Here is a 15,687-nt window from a genome sequence, read left to right as displayed (position 1 = left end):
TATATATATATATATATATATATATATATATATATAGTGTATGTATGACATGTATACATATATATGTACATATTACATATTCATACATGATATATACATATACATGTATATATTATTTTTCTATGATACCAAAAGAAAGACAGCTTATATAAAAATATAACTAATGTATATACAAGAACATAAAGTCATTAAATCGGTAAAATCTGACGTGTCAGATCCAACGAAAATCCAATTTTATATGATAGTGAGTGCGGTGATTGCTTAGTGTTCGAGACAGTGCTTACATCAGAACTGATTCTCCAACTCTCTTTCTCTTTGCTCTTGCAAAATTATAATATAATTATAATAGTACACGGTCGCATCTCATTTAAAGAACTGATTCCAAAGCTTATCTGATCACTCGCCATACATACACTACAAATGGATTACAAATAGAAATTGACATTCACACAAAAGTATCCTACGTGCAATGTTGTACATTTCTTCTGTGTACAGTTAATCTTTCTTTTTTTGGAACCACCCAAGTCATATCTTTGACGATTTTTATTAGAATCGTCATTAATTCGTCCAGTGTTTTATACACTCATATATAATCTTTTGAAATTGATATTGCATTTATTTTAATATCTCTTGTCTCGTTTTTGATACAAATAAATATCTTCTTTAATCCCACTTTCTTCCCTTCAGAGAGAAAGTTAGATTGATAGAATAACAAACGTATAATTACAATAATAAAGATTTCACGACACACGCAGACGTTATCCTATATGAATTGTAATTAACAAGTACTAAAATAAAGATCGCTCGCAGCGGTATTCAACATTTTACTCCTTGCCTCGATAAGCGAGCCAAAAGTAAAACTCTGAATTGAATTATCGTCATAAACTAAACTAATTATAGTCAAAATAACGTCACTATAAAGTATAATCATATCGATGTTTAGGATCCCTTTTTTCCATCTTTATATTTTCACATCGTTCATAGATATATGTATATGAAAAATTGTACTGTGAATGTTTATGTAACTCGTATTTTTTTGTTTTTCGATCCAGCACGTATCATAATACTTTTCGGAATAGAAAATTGTAAAACTGCAATTTCGTCGATGTGTCGCATTTCAGTATTACAAATCCTGGATCAAACAAAATTGCAAACAGTGACAAAAGGGACACAGTAACGAGTTGCGCGCGTCAAATATAATGTAAAATAAACTTCATAATATATTACGATAAATATATGTTGTGTATTTCACGTGCATATGCGATATATACAACGTATATATACATATACATGCATTATTTTACAGTTCCCGGGATTGGACACATCTTGTCATAGTTTGATTAAATCATTTATCCGTACACTTTGAAATATTAGAAAAAGATGAAACTTGAGTCACTCACGATATAATACAAAGAAACGGTTCCTGGGCGATGTTAATCGAATTAAAAATACGCGAAATATGAAAATTCGAGTGCATCTAATGAGTTATAAGTAATTGAAGGAATCGCAATGTTCGATAGAGAATCAAAGAATAAAAAGTATAAGGAAGAAGGGAAAGAGTGAAGGATGAAGATAATGGTGGTGTTGATAGAGGGAACGATCGTCGCCTCCTAAAACAGCAAACCTATCCGTGATAACCAACTATGCGATTCGATTAAACAAATATACTTAAAGAAGTAGAACAAACCTCCGCGCCGCTCATCGGCTCGGACAAATTATTAAATCAAATGTGTATCGGTACGTGTACCAATAATTCGGCACGGCTAGAGAACACCGCGGAGCACATCTCGCACGTATACTCCAATGTGTCCGGTATTATCGTTTCTGGGACATCGTCTACCGGCGCGATAACACTATGGATAGTCATCATCCTCGTTTGCGATGTCGATTCCACCTTGACACTGAGCTTAACGTTGTCCCTATTGCCCATCTCTCGCACAGTGCTGTGTGGCAATATGCTCTCAACCTCGTCGTCATCCTGAGCGGTAATGACGCTCGCTTCAAAAGCTACTTCCAGATTACTACCATCCACTGCGTGTTCCATCAGTCGTGCCGGATCGCCGCTGTTCTCCATGGTACTGTTATTGTTATTATTATTATTCCGTAACTGTAACACCTGCAGTTGTTGCTGTTGTTGCTCTACCACGTTTGTTTCGATCAACGTATTCAATACCTTCTTCACTACTGGCTGCTTCTGCCGCTTGCTCCTCTTTACGGTAGACGATCTTTTCTTGTTTGCTGACGCCTGAGTTTTACCAAGAGCTAAGATATTACCATTGTTGTTTCTGCGACTGTCACTTGTGGCCTTTTTCATGCCTGGCTCTTGCTTGACGTTAACAGCCAGTAGCTGCTGTGTCGACATGGTAGACGCATTCTCCTTGGTCGATTTTGCCGGAAACGTCGCCGGCGTGAGCTGTGATTTACCTTCAACGTGATAACTGACGTTCTTTGTGCGCGGCCGATTCCGTTCGCCACCTGGAAAGATGCCGGACTTATGCTCATTCGGCATGACCTTTGGTGTCCGGGTAACCATTGTCTTCGTCTTCTGGCCTTTCTTGGCGCCATCGCTGCCCACCTCGACCGGCACTCGCGTCTTCTGTGTGTGAATCATCTTCGGTCGGCCTGACTGGTTCGATGTCTGCGCTTCTTGCTTCTTCTCATCCTTGCGTAGCTTCTTCTTCGAGACCTTCGATTTGGATGCATTTAACTTGGAGTTACTCACAATCGAGTTTATGTTCTGTAGAGAGCTGTCAAAGCCTTTCAGTAGTTTCTCATAGCCTTCCTCGACGTTCGATCGTTGTTTGTTCTTCTTGCCAAGTTTCCGCTTTGTATTGTCTTCCGAATCGGAACCTCCAGTGCCAGTGCCAGTGCCAGTGCCAGTCCCAACGCCAACGCCAACGCCAACGCCAGCGCCAGTGCCAGTACCGCCGCTGCCGCCAACACCACCACTTCCACTGATATTACCGGCGGTACCACTACCGGTACCACCACCGGCGCCACCGCTATTTTCCATCATGTCGTATGTAAACTCGTCTCTACGTACCACTGTATTCGTCTCAAGTTTCGTTTTGCGCCTTCTCTTATACTTGCGCGGCCCACTCTGTGGTTGGCGTCTCAACGCAGTGTTGTCATCGCAATGTTGCACTATATGTGCCACTATTTGCTCAGACGTGCTGTATGACTCGCCACATACCTTACACAAATATGGCGTTATACTGCCCACGCATTTTGGATCTGGACCGGAATGATGGGCGCGCACGTGTTCCCGGAGAACCACCTGTAAGAAAAAGAATACATATTTTAAATTTGATTATTCTAATCAAAACGGAAGTGTACAATTTTTAGAACAATTTAATTTTGTTCGTGCTTTAAAATTGTACCACACGGCTAAATATTGCTACCAGATTAAAATTTATTTGGACTTGTAGTAATAGTTAAATATTCGCCATTTAAACCATAATAAAATAAAGAGGTTCATAAAATGAATAATATGAGGAAAATAGTACTCGTATAATATGCGTTACTATCTTTCTCTTAGTAATGTAAATAAAGTAAAACGTATGTTCGCTATTCGCACTTTCGTGCGTTTTAACTATCAACTTACTCTCTGATTAAATGCCCGAGGACAGATCGCGCACCCGTATGGCTTTTCGCCAGTATGGATGCGCTCGTGTTTTCTCAAGGTACCGCCGTCTGCGAAAGCCTTCCAACAGAATCGGCAACCATACGGCCTCTCGCCAGTATGGATACGTATATGGATCTGCTGTGAGCTGCGACTACCAAAGGTTTTCCCGCATTCGCGGCATGGAAAAGAACGGCCGCCCAGTTCCCTATTATGAGAATGACGGTGGCTTACAAGAGCCCGTCCGTCGGGGAATTCCTCGCCGCACTCGTCGCAAGCTACCATTTTGTTACGGTGCGATACCATGTGTCTGCAAGCAATATATTTGCAATTAAATAGGAAAATTTTATATAAAGAATGAAAGTTGTATTTTTATCAAAGAGATTAAAAATGAATTTAATATTTTAATGTAAGCGTTTGTGTGTGTGTGTGTGTGTGTGTGTGTGTGTGTGTGTGTGTGTTATAATGTACAAAATACACATGCCAGCAAAATTAAAATTTTGTCTTGTTATACTATCTCATTTATACCTTCGTAAACGAGCTTTACTGTGGAAACGCTTCACGCACTTTGTACAACCGAAAGTCTTATCGACATTGTGTATCCAAGAGTGTTTCAGCAAACTGCGCTTGTCCTTGCAAGTTTTTCCACACAGCGTACACGTATTTGGCGGCGCGTTCTCAGCGTGATTCTGTCGCACATGCTCCGCAACTTCTGCTTCATCACGGCATCTTGCCCCGCACAATAGGCAACGACGACTAGGAGATCTAAATTACCAAATAAGTAAATGCATGCATATAAACGTGTTCCTAATGTGTTCGATTCAGAGAAAAGAACTGAAGTCATTTCGCATATATATATATATATATTTCTATTATTAATACTAGTTCGAGTAAATTATGAGTAAATTATTAATACTCGACGAGTAAATTATGAGAAAACACTTGATAGTAAAATTGAGTACTACTAATTTTGCATTGATCGCTAAATTAATGAAAGTTGTGGGATACCTTGAAGCATGAAGTTCCGCATGTGCTAATAGTGCTAGAGCTTCCGTGAACTCTTCTCCGCAAACATTGCACATGTGATGCTGACTGGAACCTTCCATTGTGTCCATCTCCGTCTTTATGTGAATTCTATATGTACGATATTAAACTTTACATAAACAATTTTTTAATATTGACACTCTGGAATACTTGATGCAAATTTAAAATACTTACTTTTGATGGCGTTTAAGTAGATCTAAACGATGGAACGGTACCGCGCAGGTGCTACAATAAAACTCGCCGATCCTCTCGTTGTCGCCCGTGTAAGTGACGTCATTTTCATATTCCTCTGCATCAGATATCTGTTGGGGAATGGTGCCACCGTGCTTTATGCGTACATGTTCTCGCAGACTGTTGACATCCCAGAACATGTCGCCGCACGACGTGCACTCGAACGGACTGTCGCCACCGTGAACGCGCGCGTGTGACGCAAGTGCTTTCTCCCTAGCAAAGCTGATACCACAGGACTGGCAGACGTACGGCTTTGTTGGATCGGTGATAGGCCACGATTGTGGCTGCTGTCTGCCTGTGGCAGACGATATCTCCTCCATCTGCCACCTCGAGCTAGATGCGTAATTGCCACTGCGTGCAAAATAACCATCGGTCAGCTCATCCTCGTAGAAAGATAGCGCGTCCTTGTAAGCATCGTCTGGTTTATACACATACTTGCCCATCTCTATCTTGATTTCCTCGGCATTACGTTTTGGCATACCAGCGGCGGTGTTGTTCTTCCGTTTGCGAGGCACGCTCGATTGCACCTTCTTGCGCCTGCCTTTGTTACCGCCAGTCGACACGTCCTCCTCCTGCTCGGCAACCAGCAAATCCTCGTCATTCAGGTCATCCTCGAGGCCGTCTTGCGACGACGGAGCGTACGCATGGACCTTCAGGTGATTGTTTAGATCACACTTGCGTACATAGCGCGATCCACACAGATTACAACCGTATGGCCGATCTGTCTGGTGTGCCACAATGTGATTCATCAGATTCGCCTTCTTTCGGAACCTACGGCTGCAAAAGTCACATGGATACGGCCGAGCGTTCTGGTAAGAATCCTGATCGATCGGCAATGGTATTTCCATGTCATCGTACTCCAGGAGAGTGTCATGAGTCACCTTAGCCTCTGGAATCTCGACCCTTTAAGTAAAATAATTTGTTAATACACACAGTACACAGAGATACAAAAACATTCCTCAGGTTGAAACAGCGAGAAGATAAAGACTTCGTTAAAGGAAGACCCATTATTTTACATATCTGTACAGAAACTCACCCGTCATCTGGACCGGGTCTGTCCCAGTTGTCAGCTATTACTTCCTCGGTGACTTGTATGTTCAGATAGTCGTGCCCCTGATCTTGTGGCACTATGTAGATCGATTCCATATCGTTGGTCTGAGGTACCATCAGGATCTCGGACTCGGCGGCAGGTACTACGTCGGGAACAGACTCGACGGTTTCCTCCACTGTTACCTCCTCGCAGGCGCCAATCACCTCCTCCTCCGATGCGACCAGCTGCGCCTCTAGGCCGCATATCACCTCCTCGTGAAGCTCCACGTCTCCTACCCATTGTAGATTCAGATCACCGCTGACGTCCATTTTGTGTGGCTTTTCAACTACTTGATGACTGAAATCACTGGCGACGTAAGAGAGATCAGTAAGCTGCACGCTTCGCTCTAACCGTCCAGCGTGTCGCCGCAAATGGGCCGATCCTTGCGAATGGAACGCTGGACTCGCGAACCCGCAACGGTCTCGCGATCGACGGAAATCCACTTATTGCAAAATTTGCGTTCTTATCGCAAAATCGTCCGACATTACGAGGAGCCCTCGAGACAGTGTCAAGACGATCGGTCGCGAGATTAGTTTCCGCGCGCGCACACGAGTTATCCACCGCGGATCCGAGGTTACATCACGCGGCGAGTCGCCGCGGAGCACACCACACGGCGCCTACGCGCGACGACGACGCCTTCGCGTTTCCCTTCCGTGGGGCACGACGGGCGTCGACGGGAACGCGACAGTTCACAGCTCGGACAAGCTCGCGAGCAACACACACCGAACCTACCGAACACCTCTAGCTACGACGAACAATTATTGGCAGGCCGCCGTTCCCCTCTCCCACCCGCGCCACCCGACTCCTCGTCGTCGCCGTTGCGGGTTGCGGGACAAACGATAATCGCGCAATGGCAGTGGCGCGACCGTCCCGAGCTCGCCCCCCGGCCGATCGACGTCGGGCGTCGAGCCGCGTCTCGACGCGGGCCTGAGGTTATAATTATTTAGGTTATAACGAACGTTGGAGGTTATAACGAGAGCGAGATGCGCCGCGTCCTCGGGAACGTGGCGTCGCGACGCCACCGGACGAGGAGTGCCGAGTGGCGCGACGAGCGGCGTTGGCGGTGGCGGCGGCGGCAGCGACGACGACTGACGACGACTGCGACGATCGCGACGGTGATCAGCGGTGGTGACGATGACATCCGAATGACAGTCAGGCTAACCGCGAGCGGTACCGTCCAAGCGAGGCTGATCCTCGTCCTCGCGCGACGGAGTTTCTTTTTCGCACGCGCACTCTTTTCCCTTTCGTCGAAGCGAGTCACACCAGGCGGGCAGGCACAGGCACACGCACACGCACACACAGGCGCGCGCGCGGATCTCAAGCGGAGGCGCGGCGTCGCCGCGCGGACGCCACGCCGAGCGTGACCGGCGCGCGAGACGTGGACGCGGAAACGGACGCGACGGCCGCGGCGCGATTCTACTTACTGTTTCGAAGCTCCAAACGTAACGGCGCAGCCAGCGACCTAACCAAAGAGCGCTCGGTCCCGCGATCGAGACGAGCAGCGTCGACCTTCGCTTGTTTTCAATCCTGGTGGGGGATGCGCGTAGAAATAAACGTGACAAAATGGCGGCTCGTGCGGTGCATGCGCGCGCGCAATTACGAGCGCCGGCATGGGTCGTGCGTAGAAGCGTAGATGGGAAACTCGACCGCGCCACTGCGCGGCCCCGAAAGCCACGCTTCCAAATGATCGGCGACCAATGAGATATTCGTATCCGATCATCCATTGGGAGGACTCGCTTTCGAGGGATTTTGGAATGGGACATTTTTTGTACTTGGAAAACGGATCCCATTGGATGTTTTCCATTGAGAACGTACTCTATAAAAACTCGATACGAAAACTTCAGTGCTTATCTACAATAGGTGTTTTAATAGGTGTTTTACCCTAAGCCCTAAGAAATTGACCAATCACGGTCAATTATTCTTCTCAAATTCAACTGTGATTGAACAATTTCTTAAAGCTTAGGACTTAAAACACCTATTGTAGATGGGCATTTAGTCTGAATAGTCTGAAACTCTGAAGAAAAAAATTGGATGCTTTGATTCGACCGTCGTCCGTCCATTATTGAATAGCGTTATTTATTACTCCACCTCCCCCCCCCTCCGCCGTTTCCGTGACAAAGTCGAAAGTTTTTGTTCTCTGTGCATGCTTTCCGCATGTGACACTAGATAGATATAATATAAACGTTAGACGTTAAAGAAAAAAAGAAAAGGATAAAAAGGTTCAAAAAAACCCGCTACAAAAGAATAAACTTTGTTATCTACAAAACTAACATTAATCCAACAAAATCTACAATCAATTTAATCAATCAAAGGTTGTTCTACATAGAGGTTTTAGTGCAGTGGCAGTAGGGTACTGGTTGTAAGGGCCTAAGCAGAATGGCTGTCTTGGCAGTGTTTTATTATGCCTTAAGTCTTTGTCTTATGTAACGCACAATGCTGTACAGTTATGGGCCTTCTACCACTGTTATGACCTGCTACACCGAAAAGCGCTTCCCTGAGACGTACTGCTACTGCGTTAATACCAGCTTACAACCTCTATGTAGAACAACCTGTTGCTATAAATGTTTAATCCAGAATTGCAGTAACGAAATCACACAAAATTTCACTTATATTTATATAATATAATTATATTAATGTGTATTAGATATAACTCATAGTGATGTACTAATAAAATATAAATAAACATACAAAATGGAATAATAATATCAATACAGGATCGATGGATTAATATACCCCCGCGAGATATTCTTAGTATTTTAATAGCCGCAACTCGCCAAACATGGAATATATATATATATATATATATATATATAATTATTAAAATGTGCATTTAATCAACGCCTAATAACTTAATTAGATCGGCATCGTGAGAAAACGAGCGATGTTACGAGAGAAATAATCTTGATATCTTTTACATTTCATTATTCGCAGCGCGCTACCTTGACAGCAAATGTATATTCTAAAAATGTTCAGAGGATATCGTAAAGCAAGATGTTATAAGGATGTTCTCCATATATTAAGACATCCTTAGAATATTCTATAGATATACAGGATATTAATGCTGTTAGGGTAAACGCACATATGACAGAAAATATGACATATAATTATCAAAATGTACATTTAACGCCTAATAAGCTGACATTGCGAGAAATAAACAGAGTGTTGCGAGAGAGGAATAATTTATTTACATGTTACGTCGTTACGCGTCGCGTTATCATATATCATATCGGTGCAATCAGTGCGCTCGCTGCGGCAACGCGTCGTTGATTCTCTCCGCGACGATAGTAAAAAAAAAAAGGGGGAGAAAGAAAAATATGATTCGTCATTGCGTCATTCGCCTCGCGACTCGCGAGGCAGATATAATCGCGCGTACTCCACGATAACGCGCATCGTAGCTCGGCGCGAGATGAGGAAACGAGTCGTGATATTCGGCTGCACCGGGAACACTGGTCTTTGCGCTCTGAGAACCGCCGTAGCAAATGGTAAGTCTCTTCCGATCGCTCGTTGCGCGTCTTTTTTGCGGCGGCCGGCAACGATGCGGCGATGATTCGGAATCTTCGCGATTGCACCACGTTACACCTTTCACGCTCGAAATAAAGCAAATATATACATATAATTAGATATTAGAGAGAAAAAAGGAAGAATGGAAAGTTACAAGAAGCTCAGCTACAAAGAACGAACCTAATTGTTAAAGAGTCTCTCGAGTCCCTCGTTCCGTCACTCGGGAGTGACGACAATTTGTATGGAGATCAGCAATTGTCGCGACAATTTAGACCTCATTTGCGAGTTATATAGATTTATTTTTAAATTGAGCGATCTGTAAGATCAGTAATTATATCGATAAAGCAAGATGTTTATGCAAGATGTTTATACACATATATATGTGAGGCTACATTAAAATAAATAGTACAATTAGTGAGTAGTTAATTTCTTCCCAGTAAGCAAGAAACATTTTAACTACATTGCAGCAACGTTGTAACGTTAATGCAATATAGTTAAAATGTTTCTTGACGTTTCTTACTTACATAAATCATCGTATATCTTATTGTGTAACTTTGTGATTGCGTGCATAATGTATTAACTTTTTATCTATTTAAATCAAGTGTTACATCAACGTTTTTCTCGATTGTCATTGTTATTTAGGTCTGGCGGTGAGAGCTTTTGTAAGAGATGAGGCCAAGATTCCCGAAGATCTTAAGAGTGATGTCGAACCAGTTGTTGGAGATGTTACTAATGCGGAGCAGGTTGCAAATGCGGTAGCTGGTAGAGACGCCGTCGTGGTAGTGCTTGGTACCGGGCATGATTTGAGTAAGTAGTACATATATTTTTCAATATTTATACGTACATGTACATCTTTCGTTGTTGTCTTATAAGATACTTATTTGTTTTATGCTACTTTAAGGCCCTACTACCGTGCTATCTCAAGGCATGAAGAATATAATAGACGCCATGAAAGCGCACAATGTTGAGCTGGTTTCCGTATGCTTGTCAGGTAAGGTATAATATTGAAGAAGAAGGAAAAAAAAAGATAATAATAGAAATATATTATTGCGCCCAATCTTGCATGATTGCTCAAAAAGATATCTTTTTGGCACTCTTGACACCCTTGGAACTTCTTAGGGAACTTGAGTCTAAATATTCAACTTTATTGTATATATGCTTACTTTTCTCCACTAATGTCTGTCATTGTCTTTCAGCGTTTTTATTCCTCAAATTTGAAGCAGTCCCGGCTATATTTAAAGATTTGACTGCAGATCATCAGCGCATGTTTGATATGATCAAATCGAGTGGTTTAAAGTGGGTGGCGATACTGCCACCACACATTGCAGGTATGTTTAGATAATGAGAGATGACGAAGCATGATTTTCTCGAGAAATCTCACGGATTTCATTTTTCTCTCCAGACACACCAAAATCCAAGTACACCGTCACATTCGATTCTTCACCTGGACGAATAATCTCCAAACACGACTTGGGTGCGTTCCTCGTCGAGTGTCTCGACAATCCCGATTATTACCAAAAGGTCTGCGGCATCGCCACGTCATGATGCGAGAAGAGGAATGTAGGGATATATAAATAATAAGATGCATGTATTTTTTCTAGTGGAAAAATAAATATGTATATTTATGTAAACTGTTATCACGTTCGATAAGTTTGGCATTTATGCAATTGACTCGATTCGCACGAGTTGGATGGAAAGAAGCAAGCGTGTTAAGCGCATTTGTTTTCTGTCGCTGGAATATGAGAGACAGGGAAAGAATATTTGAAATAAATAGAGGCGTATTCTCTGACGAGGAAATTTGCTAAAAAGCTGAGGACGAATCTGCCTGCTGATCATCCATAAAATTAGATTTATAAAAATAGCTGTATTATAAAGTTCAAAAAATAAGTGCGGCGCTCTATTTTGCAACTTATAATAAGAACAGAATTGAAGTATCCAGTGCTTCGCGTCGCCCGACCGAGCTGGAAAGACAAATGCACGTTCATTCGAGAATGATTTCACGTTCCGAAAAATCGTTTATATAATTGATATGTATAGTAGGCGTCATTAATGCCTTCCACCTGAAGCATAGTACATGTAACGTGCACTATAGAAATCCCAAGAACACAGCTAGGAAGGCATTAATGACGCCTGTACTAATGAATATGTTTCCCCTAAACGAAAAGGCTGAAATTCTTCGTTAAGCAATGTGCCAATTCATCTAATCCTACTTCTGTTTTGGTCTACTTGAATCGTATTCATTTTTTTTCCCCTTTAAACATCTAATTTCAATTGACGTGAAAGGTCTCTCGTTGACGTGAGCGGAACGCGCGGAGCACGTTCTGAAATTTTGATGTAACGCTAGTATCACAATTTTTTCACCATGTGCGTCTTTTGAGACAGCATACGCATGTCGAAAAACTTTGACAATTGAAACGCCGGCATCGGGGGCGGCGGTGGTGGTGGTGGCGGTTGTCCGGCGGACTGATCGCCGTTCCGTTCTTTGAATCTTGTCCTGCCGAGGGGCGGACTGGCGGTTATGATGTCGTTAATGCCGTAAGCTTTAAATGGATCGCACACCTTGTATCCGTTCTTGTAATAAAACACTTCCTGACCGTCCGTCTTTAGGTAGATGTTCTTCAGGCCTCTTTTTGCGACGTACTCCTCCACGCCGCGCAACAGTCTAGATCCTAATCCTCGAGATCTACACCGATAGTCGATTACAACTAAAATATCGCAGATATGTAGTTTCCTTTACGGTTTACTATGTGGATTTAACTTGTATTAACATGTGTTTTAAATTAATTTTCCTTGTCAATTCTAATGCCGTGTACGTGTAATTAAAGCTGCTGTCGTTCTTGCTTTTGCTTACCAGACTCTATGAAGCAGCTGACTTTCGATCTGGCCACCAGAGATATCTTGCAGTGCCCGAGAACCTTGTTCTCATCGTTAATTAGAACCAGACACGTGGGAAAACCGTCGCAAGATACATTCAGAGATTTCATTCTGCAATGAAACGATACAAAAACTGTCAGTTCGTTGATATATCCTTACTGTTTTCCTAGATCTTATCTTTGAAACCAAGGAGAGAAGTAACACACCGTGCAGTCTCGCTTCGAGGCCATTCAGAATTAAGCAACTTACAACAGTCTTTGATCAAGTCAGGCCGATGGTGAAGAGGTAACACTACATACTTAACGTTACTTTCCGTCATATCTCGCCTGCAACCAAAAATGGATATTGTTAGACACATTTCAGAATCTGATTAAACAGATTATTAAAGATTCGTAAAGGATGTCGAAAGATTTATCTTCAAGTGTATATCACTCCTTTTTCACGTATATAATTATCCTAAATCTCTTTGCATTTAAATACATGTTCAATTTTCTATTGCATCTTTATATTTTTAAGTTTTTCTATTTTCTTCTATAGAAATATATAAAATTTGTTTCTCATTTATATTTTTATGTATCTCCTATGATATAGCCTTTTATCATTCTTGAAAGTAAAACTTCAAAGTATTTCCTTTTAACTAAACCTGTTAACACATCTACTTTATCCTCTGCAATCAAAAACTCATTTGACACACACACATATACCCACCTGTCAGCCCTAAAAATATATCCTATTATGATCCTATTATGTACGAAAACAGCTACACGAGCTTGCGATACAGCTATGAAATACTGCAAACGCCTATGAGTTTACGAACCTTAATTAATGCATATCTCCCTGTATACGTCTTATTTCCCTTAATCGAGCTGCACCTGACATACATACGTCTTCCTATCTCATATCTATATATAAATATATCTTGGATGCAGATGCAGCCGCGAGTACACATGTGTATGTACGATTACAGCCGAGCCTATCGTAGCGGAAAGTCTATCAAACTGTCGCGTGAGTCGCGTCGCATCTTGCCAGTTGCCACTGACAGGCAAGACGGCGAGGAGAGGATGCCTTTACCGTATATCTCTCAACGGAGGCGGAGGCCGAGAAGTCCGAGAACTCGTTCCCGCGTACTCGGACAGTCGGAGGCGGTGCTCGCCGGTGACGATGACCGACGTGGTGTCCCATCTCAAGTTTTCCGCTCCGGAATACGATATTTCGGGGCTTTATCCCCACCGCGTTCGCGTTATGCCGCATAATCTAATGCGGCGGCGTCTATAACGAGGCGCGCCGCCGCCGCCGCAGCGCCTGTCTTCTCGGATTTCCTGGGGTCCTCGTGGTTCTGCGTTTTCTGACGGCCTGACGGGCAGATCACCTCGTGTCTCGGTCCAAGTACCTCGGCATTTGGAGAGAGAATTTCGGAATGCAAAAATCGCTAATACATCAAATGACTCTTGACTGGAACGCGTGGACCTACTTCTCTTTTAAACGGGTTCTTTTATATGCTTGTTTTCAGCCCATCTCTGTATTATCTCACATCTCACATTGTATTTTCTGCTTGTAATACACACTCGTGATTAATTGTACGATTAATTTTACATGATTAATACGACAGGAAAAAGGAAAGCCAACGGCAGCTCCAGGAATACCTGGGTAGTGGTTCTCTAAAACGAGACAACACTTCCTTTGATATTCTGCATCTATATAATAATCTATTGGGGGTATAAACATATATTCTCCAATCGTTAATAGTATTTAATACTATAAATTCTGCAAGGTTTGGGATAAATCGACGATAATGATAATCGGTGACCAAAATGTTGGATTTAAGAATCCTCGATTGGGAGCAATTGAGGAAAGTTTCGCCCACGTGGCGGCCTACGAAAGTACGCGAAAAAGACGCCCGTGACCGAGTCTATTAATGTTCGCTCCGACGAGGAGAGAAAAAAGGGGAGACGACCCTTTTTCTTTCGGTGCCGCGTGCGTCCCATTTTCTCCCGTAACCTCCATTCTATTTTCGGAGTATGTGATGTGGTCCGCATTTCTCGCGCACGTGACACACCGCACGTGACGGCGATGTGTGTAAATTCGATTTGACAGGAAACTGCATTGTCAACGCGGCGGAGCAGACACAACTGCATTATCGTAGATAATTACAAAAAAAAATACGCTTTTCTGACAATTTTATAAGACTTTTAAAAAATTTTAAACGTCTTTCAAAGACGTTTTAATGTTCTCTGGATATCACAGATAATTTTTCGTGATTATCAGTGGCCCAATTGAAGAATATCAATATCATCGACTGTCGATATAAAGTTTTCGGCGTACTATACGTCAACAATCTCGGCCTGTAATGAAATTGACTTATTATGCTTTGTAAATAAGCATGGATATTTATGGCGCGATATTGTATGTAAGCTGCATTTTATTCCATAATATAATAATTATTATTCTCGTGTATGATCAAACACGACGTGAAATTTTAATAACGTGAGTTGTGCCTTCTAGGTTACGCGTTGCATCTTGCCGTCTGCCGCGAGTGCCGCGTCGTTCACACCACACGCGGAAGAAGAGAAGACGGCAGTTTTTGACGTGTCGTGACTGTCGTGTAGCCAAGTGTCGAACGGGAAATGTTGGATATACGTGCTGCGAGACGCACGAGTTCGTCGCTGTAACATGATTCAGTACACGAGTACATCGTACACCCTGGCCGTGTCCGCTGACACTTGTTCGTGACTCTTTCAATGCAAATGCAACAATACATCCCATGGTTTACGAAGTATAAATAAAGAAGGAGACATGAAAAGCGGTACCCAAGAAACTGTTTGCAAATCGAAAAATGCGACGACCTCGGAAGCGAACGAGAAGGAAGAGAGCGCGACGTATGTGAAGTGATAATTTTATCTGGATTGTTGTACTTGTGTTGATTGTATACTTTTCAGTGAAAAATGTGTCGAAAATGTGACTCTATTGTTTTCCCTTATGATAGAGATACCAGATGTTTTTCTCTCGACTAATGTCATTCTCAAAAGTTATATCTTAGATATTTTTGTTCTTTTTGAAAATGTATTCTTTATTTATAACTAGCTTAAACTTAGTTAACTAAAATCTATAGTTTACGTCACGTACACTATAGCATTTTAGTTAACTAAGGCTGCGTTCGGAATAGCACCTGTATATCTAGAATATTAGGGTGAGATGTCCATGTTTCACAGCAGCCTACATTTTTCACAGGGGTTTAGAAAGTAACTGTGCAAAATTTGATCCAGATTATTCAAAGGGTTTAGGAGTTAATGGGGACACTCAGATAGACATTCTAATTTATATATAT

The 15,687-nt window shown here is 42.4% G+C and overlaps 4 protein-coding genes across 9 annotated transcripts in view; 2 read left to right on the top strand and 2 right to left on the bottom strand.

Annotated features, from left to right (window-relative positions):
* Window positions 1-590: 590 nt before the first annotated feature.
* LOC112461213 (zinc finger protein Xfin-like) lies at window positions 591-7,550 on the bottom strand. Of its 3 annotated transcripts, XM_025026371.1 has the most exons (8): window positions 7,412-7,547; window positions 5,934-6,293; window positions 5,333-5,800; window positions 4,841-5,248; window positions 4,631-4,756; window positions 4,151-4,387; window positions 3,605-3,932; window positions 591-3,277 (listed from the first exon to the last, which is right to left on the bottom strand). In XM_025026371.1, the coding sequence occupies exons 2-8, from the start codon at window positions 6,254-6,256 to the stop codon at window positions 1,724-1,726; spliced, it is 3,444 nt and encodes a 1,147-aa protein (XP_024882139.1). In that variant the 5' UTR covers window positions 6,257-6,293; window positions 7,412-7,547; the 3' UTR covers window positions 591-1,723. The 3 variants fall into 3 exon arrangements, with proteins under 3 accessions (XP_024882139.1, XP_024882136.1, XP_024882137.1); XM_025026368.1 differs by having other exon boundaries at window positions 4,841-5,800; window positions 7,412-7,550; XM_025026369.1 differs by lacking the exon at window positions 7,412-7,547 and having other exon boundaries at window positions 4,841-5,800; window positions 5,934-7,290.
* Window positions 7,551-9,393: 1,843 nt separating this feature from the next.
* On the top strand, window positions 9,394-11,125 carry LOC112461221 (flavin reductase (NADPH)). The gene is made up of 5 exons (XM_025026386.1): window positions 9,394-9,469; window positions 10,131-10,295; window positions 10,390-10,479; window positions 10,685-10,816; window positions 10,891-11,125. The coding sequence occupies exons 1-5, from the start codon at window positions 9,394-9,396 to the stop codon at window positions 11,031-11,033; spliced, it is 606 nt and encodes a 201-aa protein (XP_024882154.1). The 3' UTR covers window positions 11,034-11,125.
* Window positions 11,126-11,739: 614 nt separating this feature from the next.
* On the bottom strand, window positions 11,740-13,578 carry LOC112461222 (N-acetyltransferase 6). Of its 3 annotated transcripts, none has more exons than XM_025026387.1 (4): window positions 13,434-13,578; window positions 12,569-12,688; window positions 12,340-12,473; window positions 11,740-12,193 (listed from the first exon to the last, which is right to left on the bottom strand). In XM_025026387.1, the coding sequence occupies exons 2-4, from the start codon at window positions 12,679-12,681 to the stop codon at window positions 11,835-11,837; spliced, it is 606 nt and encodes a 201-aa protein (XP_024882155.1). In that variant the 5' UTR covers window positions 12,682-12,688; window positions 13,434-13,578; the 3' UTR covers window positions 11,740-11,834. The 3 variants fall into 3 exon arrangements, with proteins under 3 accessions (XP_024882155.1, XP_024882156.1, XP_024882157.1); XM_025026388.1 differs by lacking the exon at window positions 13,434-13,578 and adding an exon at window positions 13,180-13,384; XM_025026389.1 differs by lacking the exon at window positions 13,434-13,578 and having other exon boundaries at window positions 12,612-12,689.
* Window positions 13,579-14,668: 1,090 nt separating this feature from the next.
* Window positions 14,669-15,687, top strand: part of LOC112461215 (protein O-mannosyl-transferase 2) — a 4,951-nt gene continuing 3,932 nt past the window's right edge. Inside the window, exons 1-2 of one of the 2 annotated variants that reach the window (XM_025026375.1) lie at window positions 14,669-14,765; window positions 14,865-15,238. In XM_025026375.1, the coding sequence (XP_024882143.1) occupies window positions 15,156-15,238 (83 nt within the window). In that variant the 5' untranslated portion in view covers window positions 14,669-14,765; window positions 14,865-15,155. Of the gene's footprint in view, window positions 14,770-14,864; window positions 15,239-15,687 lie in introns of both variants that reach the window. The other variant, XM_025026376.1, reaches the window with a different exon arrangement.

The sequence above is a fragment of the Temnothorax curvispinosus genome, unplaced genomic scaffold, assembly GCF_003070985.1.
Source record: "Temnothorax curvispinosus isolate PA1 unplaced genomic scaffold, ASM307098v1 QBEX01011168.1, whole genome shotgun sequence".
Classification (NCBI taxonomy): Eukaryota; Metazoa; Arthropoda; class Insecta; order Hymenoptera; family Formicidae; genus Temnothorax; species Temnothorax curvispinosus.
The sequence above is the reverse complement of the archived record's forward strand: the minus strand, read 5'-3'. Positions and strand labels throughout refer to the sequence as shown.